Source organism: Podarcis cretensis (genome assembly GCF_951804945.1).
Source record: "Podarcis cretensis genome assembly, chromosome: 6".
NCBI classification, from domain to species: domain Eukaryota; kingdom Metazoa; phylum Chordata; class Lepidosauria; order Squamata; family Lacertidae; genus Podarcis; species Podarcis cretensis.
The window spans coordinates 32,866,252-32,887,842 of NC_137175.1; the positions used below are offsets into that span (position 1 = coordinate 32,866,252).

The following is a 21,591-nucleotide window of genomic DNA, read 5'->3' on the forward strand; positions in this document are numbered from 1 at the left end:
TTTATTAAATCTGCAAGTCAGGTAAAAACAAAGAGAAAGAGAAAGGGAATAGGTTCTTCTAAGAAGGTGCCTACCAACCTACTTACAATTTGTTAATTAATTTTTTTACAGAAGTTACATTTTAAAAAACCAACAGTCTCAGCAATGTATTTTCTCTTGTTAAAGGTCAGCAAGTTCATAAATTTCAAAGCTTTATTTTAAAATAAAAGATTTTGCTTCAAAGCCACCACCATTTTGGCAAATACTACATCCAAATGAATACTGGTCAAGCTATAATTTGGATGTTAAAAAGCAAATACCTACTATTTTATTCCCCCCACCCACCCCATTGATACACTTACCACTTTCAGGTTCAAGCTTTGGAGGTGTGGTTCCCATTCTACGTCTCAAATTGTGAGTTTTGGTTTCTGTAGTTTCCTCCAAATCAGTTTTAATATTAGTAGCCTAGAGGGGAGGGGAATTAAGCTTAATCTTTATTTATTCTTCCTTTTTGTTCAGTACAGAATTACCTGTCATGAGCTTATAATATGCAACAGTAGACCGCTGCTGGAATAGTTATTTGGATGTGTTCAAATGTATAGTCTGCCCCATAACTTATTGATGACAATAGTAAGATTATGCAAAGGTGAAAAGGAAGGAGTGCTTCTGACTCCTTCCTCAACTGCTGGCATTTGATTTTCTCTTATGGAAGCACAGTAATGACAATGCTGAGGAATGTTTGCCTGAAGTATCCAACACCTACAATTAATATTTTACTGATAAACTAGAAGAATGAAGAAGTCCCATTCATAGACATTTTGTTCCCTACTAAAAGTAGGTAGGAGTTTCATGTACTGATATTGCTCCTGCACAGCTGTAGGTGGATGCCTAAGTCAAAGTCAAGGCAATTCACACAATCCAGGCTAAAGCTGCATCCTAGACTATTCAGAAAGTTTAGATTCAGCTGCTTTAAAACAGATGTGCTAGTATATTATTAAAATAAAAATAAAAAATCAGACAATTGATAAGTCACCTTTGGTGGTTCTCCAGAGAAATGTAAAGCTTCAGGGATGCTACGCTTGATCTAAGACACCCAAATGGAAGTTTTTCCTAAACTAGATTCTAGTAGGAATTCAAAAGAATGTTATGTTGCTTAAGGCCTTTGGTTTTCAAGGGCAACAAAAATTGTGTGTGACTCATGATTTCTGGATAGTATTTCTCAGCCTCAGTTTACTCAAAAGTGGAAATTATGACATATATTCTACAGAGCTGTTGTATAGATGACCACTAGAGATTCTAAACCCCAATGTGTATCAGAAATGTTGTATGAATATAAACTGTATTATTTAAGATGTCAACAGCTTCAGACAATGCTAGTGAAATCTAGATCCTAGTTTCAAATCCTTGTTAAATGGGAACCCTTATTATCCAGTTACTGCTAGTGCCAACACAAGACTTCACTGTGGTTAAGGCTGAAAGATTTGTTTCCACAAGGAAAGGCAGTGTGATCCTACAGCCCACTCATAATCTCTTAACCACGTTAAAGAGTATGTCTGCATCAGTCCATAAATAAAACTGTATGTGCTCCTCAGAACCATAGGCAGAGATGATGTGGAAATATTGGAACTGCTTTTTAATTTCTGGCAAGGAAAATAACTACTTATAAAGTTCTTCTGTGGCTTTGAATTATGGTCATTTTAGAAATCAATACATGAAAAGTCAATCCTACCTCTGCTCTCATGCGTTTTGCTCGACGAGCAGGTGGACAAGTTTCAGACAGCTGAACAGACTGTCTTTGAGGAATATCATGTGGTTTATATTCCTTGTCCTTTGTGCCACTGGTAATATCTGGCTTCTGAAGACACTAAAAAAACAAGCAAAAGTGATTTTTTCCTCTCTATATTTTCTAACAAATATTTCACACATTAAAAAAAAACAAACTCCCAATGTAAAGTATTTTTAGTAGCTAAAATAAAAAACCATATGTGATTATATTCACTACAGATGGATTGGAATGACCAATCTGTACTTTCTAAAATGGTTTAATAATGGCAATTTTTTTGAAAATAAATCTGTTACAAGTTTTGTGTTCTATACGGCATTCCAACAGTAACTGCAGAAGTAAATCTGGATCCAACAATCTGGCAGTTTTGCAGTGGTGGCGACTAATGACAGTGGATAGAAGAGAAGTAGATTGCGATCATTTACATCCAAGGTACTCTGCAGGGGACCTGCAATAGAATTCTTGACAATTTCACCATTTCTATGGATTGCTATTGATAATAACATTTGAGTTTTCTGGGCAGCAGGAAGAAAATACAAATCTGCTATGAATATACTGAAGTATTACATATTTTTTTCACCCTTAATTCCTAGAGAGAAGGATAGTGTACATTTATTCCCTACCATGCACATTTTATTGTCACAACAATGCTGTGAGATAAGGAATAGAGTGGTGACTGGCCCAAGGTCTCCCAAGGAGTGTCATGAAAGAGAAAGGAATATGAAATTGGGTCAGTCCTGGTACAACATACTAACTGCAGCCCTCCAACCACTGGCTCTCAGGTAGGCACAAATCATTAAATGTTTTGCTGAAGAAGCAAAGAACACAAGCAGTTACCAAGCATAAATGTTTTACTGCTAGGAAAAAAAGAGAACAATATTTATATTTATGTATTTATTTCACTAAAGTTATACACCGCTTGATGTAGAAAATACACTTTTAAAAATAAATAAATATTGACTGCTATTCTAATGGAGGGGAAGATTAAGTCAACGTACATGTACCTATACCTTCCCCCAGCAGGATTAGCAGCAGATTTGCAGCAGGGGGATATTAAACAGAGAGTGTTGTTTTTCCCAGTATTAAAAAAAAAGAAAAAAAGAAATGCACATCTGTTTTGACACCAAGGTGCCATTGTCATAAAAAGCTAAACCTGAATTCTTTGTAGATTTAACAGAGACAGTGAGAAACAGTTCTCAACCTTTTGATCATTCCTCTTCTGCCAGCTGTGCATTGAAATGTTTCCTAGCAAATCTACAACTGAACTTACAAATCTACAATTGAACTGAAGTGTTGCCTGATCAAATGTGGTACATAGGTAAATACCACATGGTGGTAGCACAGGGATGCCCAGACAAGGAAAAAGGCAAAATGGCCTGGATGCATCTGAAAGTTCTCTCTCTGCCTGACCATGTACACCATGCCTTTTAAATAACCAGAATTTTAATCATTCACCAAACTACTTATAAACCTCTACATGCACAAAATGGCGTTTAACTTTTTTCCACACAGCTTTCAAGAATCCAAAAGTTACAGAAGCACCAATAAAACAAAATTCCATAGAAGGTTGTCCATTCTCATCACAATGCTAATTGTTCTCCTGAGGAACATTTAGACTTCAAACGAAAAGCTATGAAGATACAAGTAATAGACAGGGGAGAAGAATAATCATAGCTGCTAAAGAATCATTTTGCATCCAACAACAGCACTTGCTTGAAGGGTAGAAGCTTTACATATGAAAAAATAAAATCTTAAGTATTGCAAATAATTGCAAAGGTATATACAACAACAAATACCACAATACTCCATAATATCATAAATATACAGTTGCTTAAAAATGAATGCAAGATATTAATAAGAGGCAACTAATTTTTTATACAGCATTTGCCTCCAGTTCTCCCTCTCTGTATTATACACTAACACACAATCACGGAATACAGGAAATACTGTCTGTGTTAGGCAATGAACACTCCACACTAAATTAAAATACAGTGAATAGGCCTGAGTCAATGGATCAAGGATAAACCAAGTTAATGTAACATGCTTTTATAGAAACATTATTGAAAAGCATATAATTGAAATCCTGTGCCCAAAACACAGATTCACACAATTCCTTGATACACTTCACAGAATATAGAACTATTTTGCACAAGTGGATATAGAGGAAGCACCTAAAACAGCTTAGAAGAGAAACGGGAAAGGATCATCATTTAAAAAAATGTTGAACATACCTTTTCCAGAACTGCATCATCCACTAAACACATCAGTTTGGAACAAATGTCTGGCGCCTATTGCAAGAGAGAGCTTGGAGAGTTACAATTTAAAGAATTTGTGACCCTGTGAAGTGGGGTCACAAGTAGCTATTTGAAAGTCATTTCCTTCTAAGTGGTCCTTTTCTGAAAAGCTGCAAGTTTTCATTTCAGGAATATAAAGACACCTATACCAGGACTAGATTTTCAGTAAGTACATGGGCATTAAGACAGCCCTGCTTTAAGATGGAACGAAAAGATCCTCTTCTATAAGTTCCTATTACAATAACTATAAAAACCTGATTACACAAGGCCAAAGCAGCAGATCTTCATAAGATGCTAACATGACTATATATCCTTTAGAGCAAAACACAGACTGCAATGATTTACTGGCTTCTGCTGGACAAACAATAGGAATGTATTAACAAAGATAATGACAGAAACACTAAAATTGCTTTTCTGATACAAAAATCTAGTATTTTTACTTCAAAGGTTTTGTCCTTGCATCATTAGCATTTTTACAAATTAATAACCAAAACATTCAGAACTTTGAAAAAAACCACATATAGATATACTTAATTGAGAAAATATGAGTTTTATTTTTACAACCTACAATATACCATTATGGTTATTTAGTAGAAACAAAGGAATCTACTTTCTATGAGTTACCGTAATTAAACCTTTTAGCTCATCAGCAGCTATGTTTCAGTTGGCCTATTACAGTCCCCCCAGAATGAGGTGGTTCTATGCATGTTGTGCAAACATAGCCACTGTAAGTAAGCTTAAGACACAAAGACCATCAAGTTTAAAGGGCCTATCATATTGCAGAATGGGTTAAACTTAGTAATAACAGCTTTCTGCATGATCCTTGAATATGAAGAGATCCCTGTTATTACAGACACAGCTAGAGTTTGACGGCTATTTTGATTACTACCATACACCCATAGCCTTTACTGTGTAGGCTAACTTAGTGAATAAGCACCACAGTGCCACACAGACCTACAGATAGGTTAGTAAATGTCTTAAAAGACAAATTCTAAAAAACAATACTATGGATATTTAGAATGACCTCTAATGTACTATCAAACAGCACAACTACTATGAAGAATAAACAAAGACTAATTCAAGTAAGCTATTCTCAAGATGGGAGGTAATGCAAGCACAGTCTTTTAATTGTATCCACCTTCTGAATTTATATCAAACCAAATAATTTCAACTTATTTTTCTTTTTTTAAGGAGAAAGAAAACAAGATCAGTGTAAAAGAAAGGAAGGAAGGGTATAGAGGAGTCTGTACAGACAGGGATACAACTTCTCTCAAAATCCAAAATAAAAATGCCTTTTAGCAGACCAAACTAGTTTTAAAGCTAGTGTTACATATATAATTTGGATCTCTCCTTTTGCTCAAAATACTTCAATTATTTAGAAATTGCCAGAAGTGATCTGTAAATCTTTAAAACTCCTGTATTTGTGGGTAAGGGGGGGAACCCTTTATGATTTTCATTTGACGAGAGAGAGAGAGAGAGAGAGAGAGAGAGAGAGAGAGAGAGAGAGAGAGAGAGAGGTGTCTGGGAAATCAGCCTGGGTCATGAAGTTCTTCCCCTTCTGTTCACTTATTTATCGGATAAATTTCTACCCTGCGTTTTAGGGCTTGCAATAAACAATTTTAGAACAGAACTGACATACAGCATAACAAAAATAGCATTTGATAAAGTTGATGGGAAGGGAACAAAAAATCAAAATCTAGACAGAATAAATATTTAGGACCCAATTAAAGAGTTCTAGGGAGAAGGAATTCTACAAGGGTAGGGACATCACTATATAGGCCATGTCCCTGGCACCTGGCTGCCTGAATAATGGGGCTGAGATAGGACTTTAGAAATCAGTACCAGCACTAAGTCCAGAAACAAAAAGGTAAACCAACGCAACCAATACAAAATTAGTGTTATATAATCAAACTGCCTAATCCTCACAAGCATCCTGGCATCTGTTTCCAGACTGTCTTCAGAAACAATACATACAGAAAATTACAGTAGTCTAGTCTGGTTGTACCCAGTGCATGTGTACTGAGTTCTTGGCCATAAAAGAACTGCAGCTCAGTGAAATATAGCATCTGCTTTGCAAGCAGAAAGTCCCAGGTTCAATCTCCAGAATCTCCACATAGGGCTGGTATTGTCCTGTCAGAACCCCTGGAGAGCTGCTGCCAGCTGCTGTAACTAAATGGCCCAATGACCTAAGGATAGGACAGCTGCCTATGTTCCTATAGATGGTCTAAACTGGTTTTTGATCAGATGAAGCCTATCCTTTCTACATACATTTCTACTCTTTCAGTAAAGCAGTGTCATGTCTTTTCAGACATACCAGCTTTCTATATACCAACTGCACAACTTCCTCAGAAACTGCAGATAAACTTTAACCACTTTGGGGTCCAATAAAGTAAGAAGCTTACTCCCATTCAATGGAAGGTAGGGAAGGAACCCAAGCAGGCTAGAACTGCACAAATGTAAGCTAAGAAGACTACCACACTCTAAATGTGTACTGTAAAAAAGTGCTGCATAGAGCCCTCAAAGCAAAGTACAGCTTTAGATGTGGTTCAAAAGCTAACTACCTTGTTTCTAACTGTGAGGAAGGAGCAAAGCAGTCTAAACCACTTCCTTTCTACTAGGCAAGAATAGGCATTGTAAGTATCAACTTCTTGATCAAGCAAGAAGATAAAAACCCTAAAAACAGCAGCTAATATACAACTATGTCTTTGTGTTCAGTGAAACCTTAAAAAATTATATTAAAATTTCCATGACTCTGCTGTAGTAAGTCTTTTTTAGAACTCTAAAAGCATTCCCTAAAAAAGAAAATTGAAAGCAATGTTGAAACATTGGAGAACTCTTTCCCACAATGGAAAAACAGTCAATTTGTAAAGAAGTACACAATCTAGGAAAAGTAGTCAATACTCACCAGCAGACTAGCTCCAGTCTGAAATAAATTGTAAGGGTAAAGAATGCGCTCGTAATGAGCACGAATATGTGAGCCCACAGCTTTTCCAGGAGCAAACCCCATTTTAGTAGCTATTTTAGTCCATTTTCTGTCCTTACACACCAAGTCAAATCCACCTTCTTCTGCAACTAGCTGTAAATGAAAAGGATTGCACATCAAGATTTACAAATTTACAGGGTCATTTTCGACAAATATAACTCAGAAAAGGAAACTGCTTAACTCCAGTGAGCAGGTGCTATCTTATAAATAAATGTTAGATCCAGAGGAAGTTATTACCTTAACACAATTACTGTGTGTCAGACAAAAACAAAGCTTTAAGTAATTAATACAACTACTTAATCCCCATTTATCTAGATACTACATTCTAAAATATTTATCAACACAAGGGCCTTCAGGAACAAACAAGTTTATTTTTACTTGCTTACGACTGAAAATTAGCAAATCACCTAAAAGCATGTGAAACTTACCCTATTAAGCTGGAATAAATCCAAGATCTTTCTTTCTACATGTGGAATTTTCAGTGTGCATCCCTGAAGTTCCCAAAACTTTGCAATCTGGTCCAGAAAATTCAGTTTTACGCGGGTCTGAGCCTGTTCAGAGTGTGGATTTATTATACAGTTTAGTTATTATTTCCAAGTACCAATTTAATATTCTCCAATCTATTATGCATAATGAACAAAGAAAGTGAAAATAAAGGTGATTACTGTCTCTTCAGGTTAAGAAGCACTCATTATCCTGGGATGCAAGCAGGAGTATGGAGGAAGAATCTACTGTGCTTTTAAGCAACCATGTACACCACCCAAATGTGAGTTCTTCTCGGTGCATGTAAAAACTACATCTGGTGGGACTTGAGCTCTACCTACCTGTAGCAAGCAGAATTTGCTGTTTTAAAATTCTGAATGTTCTAGAGCTCTAGTCCTTTCATGAAGCTAGATCTTTGGAGAGCTAGGAGCACCATGTGGATTCCCATAGATGGGTAGAATCTATGGTGAGTAGGAGAACATTTGAGCAAAGCACCACAAAGGAAATGTTTGACATATGGATGAGAGCTTTGAGTCTTGCTCAGATTCTCTGACAGCACAGCTGAAAGGACTGGTGTTTAAGGTGTTAGGTTTGAAGCCCGTGCTCAAACAGACTAGAGGTAATAACAATTCAGAGATTCCAACCTTTTGTGTGCGTGCAAGAGCCCTTTCTTATTACACCATTTAGAGAGCACTTTCCAAGTGCTTTGATATATCCAAGGAAGGATGCTGGAGGTCAACATGGTATCAGCTGCTGGGAGAAAGGCCCAACTTGATCGAGATACTTCCACTCAGTCTTCAAACATGCAGGTTCTGCCACACTGGAACTGGATAATGAAGCTCTCCCTAAGTCAAGAGGTTGTCATGCAAAAGAAGAGTCCATGGGAATGCCGTCCCCATCTCGGAAAACCATGGCCTTTAAGGCCAGTATGGGGTGACAAAGTGAATTGAACCCTCTCTTTTCTCACCTTCTTCAAGACTTGGGAGAGGAGTAGGAAGAGGGGGAAGGCATAAAGCATTCCTGGAGGCCATGGTGAGGACAGAGGTGAAGAGGTCCACCTGGACTGTCCCAAAAGTGGGACACAATTTTTCTAAACACCTCAAGATGAAGCATTCATTCTCCACAAAGGAGGTGCTCCCTGATCAGTCAGCTGGTTTGAGCATTTTCAATCCTTTTGACTGTCCAAGGGGGTTGTCTGAGAGGGAATCCCTGGTGAAGGGAGGATTTCTGAAGCCACCACTGAAAAGAGTGACACACCAATCTTGAGGATATGTCACTTGGCAGCTATGGAACTTCGATGAGAGAGCAGCAGCCACTGAAGAGGTCAAGAATGTAGTATTGCCATGAGACCCAGAATTTGCACCATGAGGTTCACTCATGATTTTGACAGAACTGAGTGCCGCTTTGACCTTGCCTATCCTCTCTGGAGACAAGGACATTGTTTCCACAACAGAGTCCACCAGGGCTCCCAGATGAAGAATGTGCTGCAATGGAAGGCTTGAACCATGCAATCAGAAGAGGTCAAAAAATGCTTCCACAGTGGCGAGATAGAATTTTAGACCGGGTCCATGAGAGAATTAACGCTCCAGAGCATTCAGAATTTTAAAACAGTGAATTCTGCCTGCTACCACTAGGTGGCATTTAAGTCCCACCTGATGTCTTGCATGCACAGGAAAAGACTTGGGAACAAATGCAAATACTGTATAGCATTTTAATACACACTACATATATTTATTTAAATTACTCCTGCTTCTTCAAAATGACAAAAATAATAATCATCTGATATTTTTGGTAGAATAGAACGTTAAAAGTAGTCAAAAGGAGCTTGAAGAATGAGCAGAACAAGCTTAATGACTGTTCAAAACAAAATAGCTGTCAACACACCAACAAAATGCATCAACTGGCACTTCTGAAGCACCTCCACATCTTAACCACTGGAACGGGGTAGGCATGACTCAATGTCACATAAAACATGTAACAGCCAAGATATTTAGAGGAAAAGTGGTAGAAATACAATCTAAGGTTGACTTCTCCTGAAGTCCTTCCCAGATGAATCAGTAGTGTGGTTTTTCCAGGCTTATGAAGTACCCCTTCTTCACATTTCTAGAACATTTGAAACTTTCCACTTTTCTGTATCTTATTTCCCATCTCACTCCTACACGGATATTATTTTAGGATATCCTCATGTTCATTACACTTAGATGAGGAGGCGCTCTTGGTTGCGCTACACTTTAGAGAGGTGAATTTGGCAGTAACTAGGAAGAGGGCCTTCTCTGTAGCAGCACCTTCCCTATGGAACTATTTACATCTTCTGCAGACCAACACTAGTGTATTTCAGCACTCATAAAAAACATACCAATACCCCCAGGCTTTTGTTGGTGTTTGATTCCACTATAGGGTATCAAACTTTAATTTTCCTTGGATCACTTTTGTATTTTTAATATTTTGGGAATGGATCTTTACTGATTTTAATTGTTCTTAATTGTTTAATCTGTTTATACCTTTGTATACCATGAGATGCCAAATGAAAGAAAGCATACTTAAATAATATATCCCCAGGAAGCTGAACATTAGGCAGAAAAATATGGTGTATACTGTCTCCAAAGAGACATCTTTAAAAGGTCAAAATGTTTGAGAAGCCAGCCAGAGAGCTGGCAGCTGAGGCTCTCCAGCTAGAATTTATGTCTTTGTCAGATCCTCAAACTGTTGAGGGAGAAGTAGCATTCTAGAACTTCTCTATGCAGCCTTACAGATCACAACAGAATGGTGGCTAATCACCACACCTGTTTCCTCTTTTTGTCTGAAAAGGAGATCTGCTATTTTAATTAAAAATACTGCATTTTTCTCAACAGTTTTTGGCACCCAATCCATCAGTGGCCACTGGGAAGTATTTACGATTAGTTAATTCATTACCTCCAACTCATTCAGCCTTTGGATCCGTGGAGTAAAGTGAAGTTTATCAACATCACATGCAAATGGAGGCTGCCAATCCTAGGAAAGGGGGGGGGGAAATAATTCAGTACAGAGAAGAGAATTGTTTGACAGACCAAAACTGATATACAATTTAAAAGATCTTGTTCACTTTATTTTCAGATGTAGAAAAATCTAACAGAAAAAAAATAGTTCACAGTTACTTCTTACTAGCATTAACCTTCATCAAGCTTTGCAGGGTAAGACACTTACTGCAGGCACATTTCTAACTGTGCAATTTACTCACACACAAAACCACACACAAATTGTCAGCTGTACAGCATTCCCAAGTTTGAGCCAGTTACCACTTACTGATTTAGTAGTGTAAACAAAAACCACCTGCAGCATAAAATGGCCCAGGAAAGCATTGAATTTTGCCACTGGGGTGTGTTTATTACTCCAGCCAATTTAGTGGATTTTGGGTAGTAAAACACTTCACTGTTTTTTCATAGACAAATGGTCATGGAAAGGTCAAGCAAATGTCAGTCGGTTGGCACAAACTATGTTAACACCGTTTGGGGGACCTTTCTCTAACCAGGAAGAGTTTTCTTGTAGGTTTCTAAATGGGGTAAGAAAAACATCCCCCCCCCAAAAAAAATTAATGTTAATTCTCAGTTGTAATTTCTAGACATTTTACAGCATTTTCTAGACATTTTACAGTATTTCCAGAACATTTTTAAAATATAGTTTTTGCACTTTGGAATTGTTTGCAATTTAAATTAAAAACATTACTTTCTTGTTTATACAATATCCCATGAATATGTTTTCTGGCTCTGGGTGTTTGGGTTCTGCTGAGCACACTTCATCCGCTACTACAAACACCAATATTATATGGGGTAAAAATGCTACCTCACACCATATAGTGCAGATCTCATTGGCATTAGAAAATGCATGCCAAAAACCACTAGTGCTGGAAATCTAGTCAAATACAGTAGAATGCTGTCATCACCAATATTACTACCGTTTTAATCTTTTCAAACACTGGAATTAATCCAAGTCATTGCATGAGCAGAACAACTTTAGCTTGCATAATGGAACCTCTCATCCTTCTCCGACCACACACCACCCCCAAATCTGTTCCAGGGGAAGGCCCAGAACAGGTGCGGGTGGGGAGGGCACGTGGAGAGAGGAGAGGAAAGGGAAGTTGCACAGTGTGGGTAGAAATTGTTTCACTTGCACAGTGATTAAGTTGGATACAACTCACTGTTTCCTTGTTTTAATTTTTTTTATAATGCTCTCTAAAATTTAGTAATAAAAATTAAAAGTAAAACAATCTGTACCAAGTCAAAGTAAATATGTATTTATATGGAAATATTTTGAAGTATGGAAATCTATATTGAGAACATAGATTCTATGAGTGAATGTGTGCAGCTGTAGGCTGACTGATGTACAGAGTTTGTAGATGTGGATACTGAGAGAGGATAAGTGTACTGAGTGAGTGCAATTCTACATTTTGGAGGTTGATCTCTTATATTCGCTTATATTGTATTATTTATAGATTTTGATATTTTCCATAATGTATCTATTTTTATTGTATTTTTTGCTTTTTCTTTGCATACTGCTTTGTGATTTTTTCAATGAGTGATGGAGCGGTGGATCCACTGCTCAAGCAGCCAAAAGAGCCTTAGGATTAAACTCCTCAGGGAATTTGTGGACCCAACCTCAAAATACCTCATTTCAGAATGTACTGCCTGCTTCTGCCAATGGGAGAACCATCAGTGGGAGCCTTCCACCAGGCTGAACACAGCTACCTCTCCCACTAACTGTGCTTCACTCTAATGTCAGAGGCCAGCAGAGAAGCATCACAATCCCATCTTAACCTTCTCTAGCCATAAATATGGAAGGAGAAGGAAGTACAGTTAGCCTCTGTTGTCATCCAGAAAGACAAGGCAGCAGAAATTTAAATTTAAGGGGAGAGTTACACAACTGCCACACTAATATGTAAGGACAGCCTAAACTAGAAATCAGAGGTGGGTCTATTTAAACTCAAGATGGCTACATCACTTATGTTTCTCCCCAACCCTCTGTATAAGAGCTACAGATTTAAGAATTAATCTAGTCCCATACTAGTGAAAGTGAATCCAACAGCTACCACTTCTCTGCTACAGCAAGCATACTGACATTAAGGGCTAAAGTATACATTCTCAGGAACAATAAGGTTCCAATCCCAAATTTTCTGATAGAGTGGGGAACACAGGAGGTGCTGATCAGAAAGCAGAAAGGAGGGCTATGTACCTCTCCAAGACCTGCCAATTTCTCCTACAAATGCTACGCACAACGTAATTTTCTCCTCCCCCTCTGCAAGTACTAAAATAAAAAATCAGAGAGGGAAAGTAAGTGCCCAGACAGTACCTACAGGAGAGAACCGATGGGTAAGAACACCCCACCCCATACACAACAACCCACTAGTTTTCTTCTGCAAATATTCCCTAGCCCACATTGCCTTAGAAGGGAAAATACTGGAAAACTAACTAGTTTTTCTCCCATAATATCAGGTTTGGCCCACTTCACACATGGCATTTTTTTCCCTATATAAAGATGGCTTTCAAATAGTCTAGTTCACACATCACATTAAGCCATAGTTCAAAGTTAACTATGGTTTAATATGAATGCTCATCATGCTATCACATGCAGCTAAGGATTTCTCACTCTACCTTCCCAGCTCCTGCCAGAGTCTGGCTTGTGATTATATCCAAACAAGGATTCCTGGTTCTTTCAAAAGCACAAGCAGTGGCCAACACTGCTTGTTTCCTAATGGTTCATCAGGAGCAAGCAAAGAGAACAAAAAATTTCCAGTGGCATTCACTACAGTGCATTCATTTTTAAAAAAAAAATAAAGTGTGGTTTAATGTGACTTGTGAAGCAGACGTATGGAAAGTGGTCCTGATACAAGCCCACTCTGGTAACTCTCTGTTTCCTGTTAAGTGTATGTTCTGAAATCTCCATAAAGTTTTCCAATTCTGTAGACTGCAAATGCTATTTTTCTCTGCTACATAACCTTTTCACACGTTACCACACTGAAAATTTAGCAAACCTATCATCCCTTTTCCTGACTTGGATTTTAAAATATTGCTAACTTTTCCAATGCTGATTTATGTTAATTTTCTCCAGATTTGTTCTCCCTTTTCTCTCCACTTATGCAAAGTAGCTGTCACCCCCACAACTACTTTGGAATGAGTTATAAATCAGCTACAACAATATTGTGTGTATAATTTCTAGCTCATCACAAAGCCATGAAATTAATCAAAAATTTGCTTGAGTCCTTTTCCTTAATATAGAAGGATTAATGATAAACTGTTGTTTTCCTTCACAGAACTGAGTCTTGCTGTATGAACATCAGACAGAGAGGGACTGTGGTACAGTAATGAAATTATTTTTCTAGTATGTTCCTTCAAGATAAGAAAACATGAAAATACACGGTCCACGGTATAAAACAGTGATGTGCCAACTTAAAGATAATAATAATAAGGGTAATTACTGGTAGGAATATCTAAAAGATATATTTGATGCCATGCTCTGGAATTGTTTTAATAACATTGAAAAGGGTCAATGAAGTCTTGAAGACTTCATTACCTGCATAAATCCAGCATTTCAAATACTAAATTTGCCTTTTTTTAAAAAAATTGCCCCACACAGATAACCCAAAAAAGCTTGATCATTCAAAAAGTACTTCGTATTCAGGTGCCATCTTACAAGTACTACCCAACTAGTGCTTCATACTGAACTCTCCAGCCCAGGTTGTTTTAAGGTGTGTATGTACACCAAGCTTCTTAGTTTGTGCAGTACACCAACTCCAGGCTGTGTTCACTGCCTTAGGTACATTCACTTGTCTCTGTCTGGTTCATAACACATTAGGCATGCCTCAGCATGCCACAGTTCATACAAATAACCAGATTGGTTTCTACATGTTTCTACAGGGATGTGATAATAATGCACAGGTTTTGCACAAGAAATCACTTTGATCTATGTATGCCCTTTTAGCAAGACTTGTGTATTACCAGTTGAAGTTTCTCTTGGGAATGAAATTGCAATATTAAATTACATTAATATAAATCAGACATGTAAGGTATAGTCTCTGCAAAATTCACTTCTAGGTCTCTGAGAAAGAGGGGAGGACTGATGTTCAATAAGGCATCACTGATCAAGCCCTAGACCAAACTCCTAAAAGTTTTTTATAGTTAGACCAAGATTGGGGATATAACCTGAAGGTAGAGGTTGGCTGGAATTTCTTCAGGTAGGATGCTGGGTTTATGAGGACTTTCCAAGGACAAGAAAGCAATTGGGAAAAACCTCCTTCACCAAGAACTGCAGATTTTCACAACTAGTCAACCAAATTGAGACTACTAAGAAGCAAGTTCAGAGAAGTGGTATTTAGCAAATGAACTGCAATGCAACTGGTGATCCTTTACTAACAATGGCTTGAAAAGAAAACTTAAAAGGACCATGTTACAAATTTTCTTAGAGAAACAGAAGCTATCATTTGCAAAATTGCACAGTCCCTCTACATGCAATGTAGAGTTGATTCCCACATACCTTTGTTGGACCTCCCAAAAATAAGAGTGTACTCTTGAGACCAATAGCATGCACAAGAAGTGTTGAAAACTATTCCAGAATTACAAGTTTTTCATCTGATTGTGCCATCCCAACAGTAGAATATGAAAACTAAGATACAGATTAGATTTAAGGTAATGTCCATCATCAGCAGGTAGGTCCCTGCTTCAGATTTTCCAAATGTTCATATTTTGAAAGGCATATATCATAGCTGTCAAGTGTCCCTTATTTGAAGAGATAGTCCCTTATTCCAGCACCATGTCCCGCTGCTGTCCCTTATTGATGGATGTCCCTTAAATGATGTCCCTTAAATTTCAAAGGAAGCAGCTCCTCTCCCTCCCTCCCTGCCAGCCAGGGAGGGAGGCTCCAACTGTGTTGCTTGGCTGTGTTGCTCACCCAGTAAGAAGTCTAAGAACGACTGGGGGGTGGAGCTTGCATGCCTTGTGTGTGGCTAGTTAATGGAAACTGAGGGGGGTTTTGAATGCTGGACGCCATTTTGTTGCATGTGCTACAGCAAACTTTGCAGTGCAAAGCCAGGCCAGGGAGCCATCTTAAGTTGAGGCTGCATAGGCCTTGTGGTGCATATGATTCAGATTCTATTCAGCTGAACCTCTTGTTACAAAGTTGGTTGGACAGTGTTCTCGAAGCTACCCAGCATGAGTTTGACCAGACTGCAGGAGGACAGGAAGACTGGAGTGCCTGGAACAGGTGAGACTGCAGGTCCCTTATTTTGGCTGCTGGTCCCTTATTTTCAAGGCTGCTGGTCCCTTATTTTCAAATCTGTAAGTAGACAGCTATGCATATATTTTGAAATTAACATTTATACCACCTGAATGTATAGACACAGGGAACTGCTAGAACTTAATCAAAGTACCAGTGTGCCAAGCTTTGGCAAGTTTAAGTCTGGTGAAAGTGTTTTTCTTGGCAAAGATCATGCCCTTTTGACAGCAAAAATCTAATATGCATGACCTCCTAACTCAATTCCAAGAGAAGCACCTGTTGAATTCCTTTTTTGCTGTCAAAGGTACAATGTCTATGCCAGGAAAATACAGTCAAGAGGTCACAAGCTTGATTGAAAGCTATCGTCTTATGGTAATGCTAGAAGACTGTACTCCATGCTGCTATAGATATGACACTTCATACAGAATAGTAAACAATACTATCATAACCTCATTTCAGGAAGCAAAATGCCTAAGAAACAGACTAAGTTTCACCTTTTTATGAAGGTATGTATATTAAGTCTTCTACAACTAGAAGGAATAAAGCATGTGATGTTGAGAGTGATTCTGCTATCCCAGTTAAATAAAAGTTGTTCACATCAAAGGATCACTTGATAATAAATAAAATTGGAAGCTAGATGCATATTCTTTATGTTCAGAGTAAGGGCTTCATCAGGGGTAATAAAAAAACCATAGTGTGTTGTTACATGAACAAGCTCAAACAAATCTTAGGTATGTGCACTTCCTTTCCCCTTCATATAAAAAAATTAAAGATGTAAAGCTTCTATTCCTGGTTAGAAACAAATTGTGGTTTGTTGGTTTACAAACTTGGCAAATGGTGGTTTGTTAATAAGTTAGGCTCAAAACCTGGGTCTGATCCAAGGCTTGTGCCAGCTCATTCAAGTAACAACAACCTACTTCTGTGCCGCCACCAAGAAGGCAATGTCAAATGCTGAAATGTGCACATTTAAGCCATTTTAACTCTCTTTTTTCTGTGAAATGAACATTATTTGAATCCAAACATTCCCATTTGATGAGTTCTGGTTGGGCTATTAGGAAAACGAATTCTTAGTCCAGAAAGGAGGTTTTCAGTTACATTATCAACATTGCCTTTATAGTTCTGGTGCAGATGGAAAGAAACATTTGGAGATCTGGAAGTCATTTTACCTGCCTGCTAGACATCAACACAATTACAGCTGGGAACAAGCTTTAATTTTCAGAACATCGCTTGCTACAGCACCTTTTCCAGGGAAGGCCTGGGAGTGAAGATTCATCTGCCTTCTGGATAAAGCTCCAGAGAAACAATCATCCATCCCACTTAACTTTACAGCATCTCTACAACAAGCAGGCATTTAGCAGATGGTGTCCACAAAACCCACTATCCTTTGGGTGGCATTTTGGACTGGTAATTTATGGTGTGAGCATTTCTTTTCTTTTTTAAAAAATATAAAGGTTACCACCCCATTTTTTCTTTTTTGGCTTCCTTTATCCCCCCCCCCCTCCTTGGTGTACAGGATTTTAAGTCTGTAGATTTAATTCAGTACACAAGTTGCACTAATTTCAGTGAGACTCAATTATCCGTAACAATCACCCTGATCAGAGTTAGGAGCATCTAAACCCTTTGAAATCCATGGTCTTAGGCATGCCTAAGCACACAATCAGGCTGTGTGCTGGACTGCAGCCTATAATATTAAGTATTCTGAGACCAGTGCAAAAAAATATTCAGTTTAAAAGCAGATGGAACCTACGGTCCAGAGTTTAATTTCACATCAAATACACCAATATGAGGTGTTGAGTAGCATTATTTGGCGACATTAAATTCCATGGGCATTTTGTCTTGTACATCATTATTTGTGTGCTTCATTATTCAACACCTTCATTTGAAAACATACAATTCTCACAAATGTCACTCTTTTAAAAATATTTGTCTGCTTATATAACCAACAAAAGTTGGAGTAACAAGTTTAAAAGAAACACACTCAAAGAACATGGTGGTAGTGTGTACCTCATTCAAAATGGCAGCAGACTGCATCTTGAGTCAGAACAAAGCATTAGTGTTATGGGTTGGAGGGATTATTACATACATACAATTCTCATTGCTCCCCCCCCCCTTTTTAAAAAGCTCTTCAGCAAGGCAACAGAAACAAAAGGGATGTCATTTTGTCTCTGTAGAGCTGGAAGCAAGAAAGCAGGCTCCTATAAACAATTATTTGCTACCAAGCGCTGCCAAAATTAAGTGACAAAAAAAAAAAAACCAGGCAAACACCCAGCAATGAATCCTTTGGAACAGAGATGGCCAACTTGTGTCCTTGAGGGTCATATTATAGTCTAGATACTAATCCATGGGCCATCAATATTTTGTGCGCTCTGACCCACTCAGGGATGAGCAGGCCCTTTTATAAATATGGTGTCACCTACCAGCAAGGATCTCAAATGTATGGGACACAATGCTTTCATATGATAAAAGGCCTGTGGTATGTGCTTCCTAAAAAAATCACCTCAAAGGGCAGTCTGGCAATACTTTACCTTTCTAGAATGCACCTAAGCTTGGTAATTTCTGTGAAATGTATGTCTCATGACTTATTTTCCTAAAAAGTAAATCTTGATTGGTAGGACCACTGGGACCAAACAATCAAGCCAGACCATCTCAGCATTAACAACATACATAACACACACACACTTTACCTCCACCCTATTCAAAGGCGCTAAAACCACAACCAACCACCAACAATAATTTTACAAACACAGGGATTTAAAATGGATGTCATGTAGGTAGGTATGATACACAATCTTAGGTGCAGTTTTTATCTTGTTCAGCCACAGACTTTTTAATGTATACACATGTACAATTAAAACATAAAAATGAAACTGAAGAGAAACTTTAAAAGATCATATATTAAACGGAGTTACTTTCAAATCAAAAGGCTGCCCTACTTAAGTGTATATGTGAGTTCCACCCACCAATCACTCTTTGCACCCAAACCTTAGTGAAATAAATGGAATTTAACAGGAACAAAGGTTGACAAGATTTCACCTAGTAGAATAAGAAAAGTTCCTACAAGCTACTTTCTTCAGTCAAGGGTCAATCTTCAGTTATGTTTTCCAGTTAGGACTGAAAGTCATACTGAAATGTAACTGGATACAGAGAATGAATAAAATTCAAGTTTCATTGCAGAACTCAAGTTCATCAATATGTCTGATTTATACACAGCTCCAAATTAACATTTCAAGTATTTTAACTAGAATGTAAGTTGTTTGAATCCATATTTACCAATACATCTCCCTAAATGAAGATTGCCTTCTTTTTAGTGAAAGTAGTGTATACCCCTTGTAACAAACAAATCTTTGTTTCTTCAAATCCTTCCTCAATCACAGTTTACCTTTTTTAAAAAAGGAAGTGCAAATAACTGGGATAATAAAACTGAAGTAAATTATACTGAGAAACAATTTTTTAAAAACTGAATTGAGTTAGTGGCTCAAAATCACCCCTCCTATAGCCCTCTGTAGTGTCTGTTTATACTGGTAATGATGAAGACTTATCACCCTTCCCACTATGTATCGCACTCTAAAATGGTGGCCATGTCTGCCTAGGATTCTGAAAGAAAATATCTCTGAAAACTCAATGGCTTCTATTTATATATTCCCAACTTTAAAATATGGGTGCCAGTATTAAAATTAACCCAGATGGAACTAAAGTGGCCACAGAAAAGCTTTTTGTGGGTACAGAAAACATGGAAATAAGAAAATCCACAGTCCTAGCTCAACCACAATGCCAACATGGAGGGCAACACCCAAGCAGCTGTCTCAGGTTTTAACACAGTGACTGCTATAAAGTATTTCTCTTGATATTAGTAGCCCAGTCCCCAAGAATTTGACAATGCTTAAACTTTGTTAGACAAACTATGTGGAACAAACACTTATTTACCTTCAAAATACCCTACTATAAAAAAGGTAATACGGTGACAATGGCTGCCTCTTTCTAGCCATAAAAAAATCAACTACTTCTGCTGCATTAAGTCTTTAGGAAATAAATAAATAATGTGTTCTTTCTTCACTGTAGTTGCCTGTGAGGTAAAACTTGTTCCCTCAATTTAAAAGTGGGCTTGCAAGGCAGGTTTTGAGCCTTAATAAAGTTTCTTCCACCTCCCCCTTCCTCACTCATTCTAAAAGCTACACTCTTATTACCTAACTAGCTCCTAATATGATCCTGTGCAGAGAAACAAAAGCCTCAACTGGGTCTTGAGAGGCTTTTGCCACTGGAGCTACACTAGCACGAGTCATCCCAAAGGAAGCACTTCGGGACCAACTTCCCGGTTTGATTTGGAAAACTAGCTGCTGAAGAAACGTGCCTCATTGTGTGAACGGTGTGCGTTTCTTGCTTTTTCTCTCTTTTTTTCCCAACCCGCGGGATAAGACACACAAGGCAACTTTATCTGGGTCGTGGAAGAGGAGGAGACGCGGGAGGGGAGCCAGGGGCCAAAGTGAGAGAAGAGCCATGGGGGCGAGAGAGGGGGAGAGGAAAGGAGGGAGGGAGGCGAGAGAGAGAGAGAGAGAGGCAGAAAGCTCACTGGCAGCCATATTAGAGTGGGTCTCCCTCGGGGAGCCAAACCTCCAAAGTCCGCTGGGCTGAAGCGACACAAGAGGGCCATTCTGCACTCCAACTCATGACCCCGTTTCTGTGGGGTAAACGCGAGCCTGGCCTCCAAAGCGAGTCCATATGGGGACAAGGACGCCTTTGAGGACTCTCTCTGAGCTCGTCCAGAAACCCAACGCTTGCCCATCATTGAAGGGTCAATGGGTGGAGGTGGGGGGCTCTTTCCCCCCATGAAGGCGTGCAGGGGGGGGGCGAATGGAAGCCCCCCGACACGCGCTGAAGATTAAAGGGGGGAGGGGGACCGACGGAAGATGTACAAGTTTACTGAGTGGGGATGTGTTAAATGATACCTGCCCCCCCTCCAATGCAGGGGTCTTGGGACCGGGAGTTTTTAGGAACTTGGACGGCGGGGGGGGGGCAAAAGGCTCGAAGGGGAAAGAGATGTTGTTGTTGCCCCCAGACTCTGCACGCAGGCGGCCCCCCCCCCAAGTTCCTGCTCGGCCGTCTGCGGCGTCGCTGCTGGGGGGTTGAAGGCGGCGGCGCGCAGGTCGGTCGCCCAGGCTCACTCACCGGCGGCGGCCGCACCTTGCAGATCCCGGTCTGCTCGGCGATGGGCCGGATCTTGTGGATGAAGGCGAAGGGGTCGGCGAACTCCTCCCAGCTGGGCTCGAAGACGGGGCACTCGGGCGGCGGCAGGAACTCGGCCATGGTCAGCCCTGGGTCGCCGGCAGGACGGGCAGCGCCGAGTCAGGCAGCCGTTCCGAACAATCCCCCAACAGCCAAAGCGTCGCCGAGCGCCGCTGGAACGGCCCGTGTGCCTCCGCCAAAGCGAGGGCGGAGGGGAGGGGGAGAAAAAGAGTCCCGAGGAGGAGGAGGAGGCCCGGCCCTATGGAAAGTGCCTCCTGAGGGACCCGCCCGTCCGCTCCCCCACGCCACATGGGGTGCCAGCCCCTTTTCTCCACCGCACCCCTTTGTTCGGGTTGGCTCGCGGACGCCCAACTCTCTCGTCCGAAAGAGCTTGCGCAAAACACGGGTTGCCTGCGGGCGGGCGTGCTCGCTGCTCTTTGCAGAAAGGCCTCTTCTGGGACGGCCGAGTATAGGGCCCGTCTTGGCTACGCCCATGGGGCCCATATGCGTGAAAAGTAATGGGGCTGCAGCAGGAGCAGAGAAAGTATTGCAGCCGGGACTAGTTCAGCTGGGTTTCTTTCTCCGTCCCCCAAAGGGAATGTGTCTGT

At 39.6% G+C, this 21,591-nt stretch overlaps 1 protein-coding gene across 2 annotated transcripts in view; it reads right to left on the reverse strand.

Annotated features, from left to right (window-relative positions):
- KDM5B (lysine demethylase 5B) overlaps window positions 1-21,148 on the reverse strand; it is a 48,867-nt gene extending 27,719 nt beyond the window's left edge. Inside the window, exons 1-7 of one of the 2 annotated variants that reach the window (XM_079978838.1) lie at window positions 20,927-21,148; window positions 10,436-10,513; window positions 7,468-7,590; window positions 6,962-7,132; window positions 3,994-4,050; window positions 1,709-1,843; window positions 342-444 (exon numbers count right to left, since the gene is read on the reverse strand). In XM_079978838.1, the coding sequence (XP_079834964.1) occupies window positions 342-444; window positions 1,709-1,843; window positions 3,994-4,050; window positions 6,962-7,132; window positions 7,468-7,590; window positions 10,436-10,513; window positions 20,927-21,064 (805 nt within the window). In that variant the 5' untranslated portion in view covers window positions 21,065-21,148. The remainder of the gene's footprint in view (window positions 1-341; window positions 445-1,708; window positions 1,844-3,993; window positions 4,051-6,961; window positions 7,133-7,467; window positions 7,591-10,435; window positions 10,514-20,926) is intronic. The other variant, XM_079978839.1, reaches the window with a different exon arrangement.
- Between the last annotated feature and the right edge of the window lie 443 nt (window positions 21,149-21,591).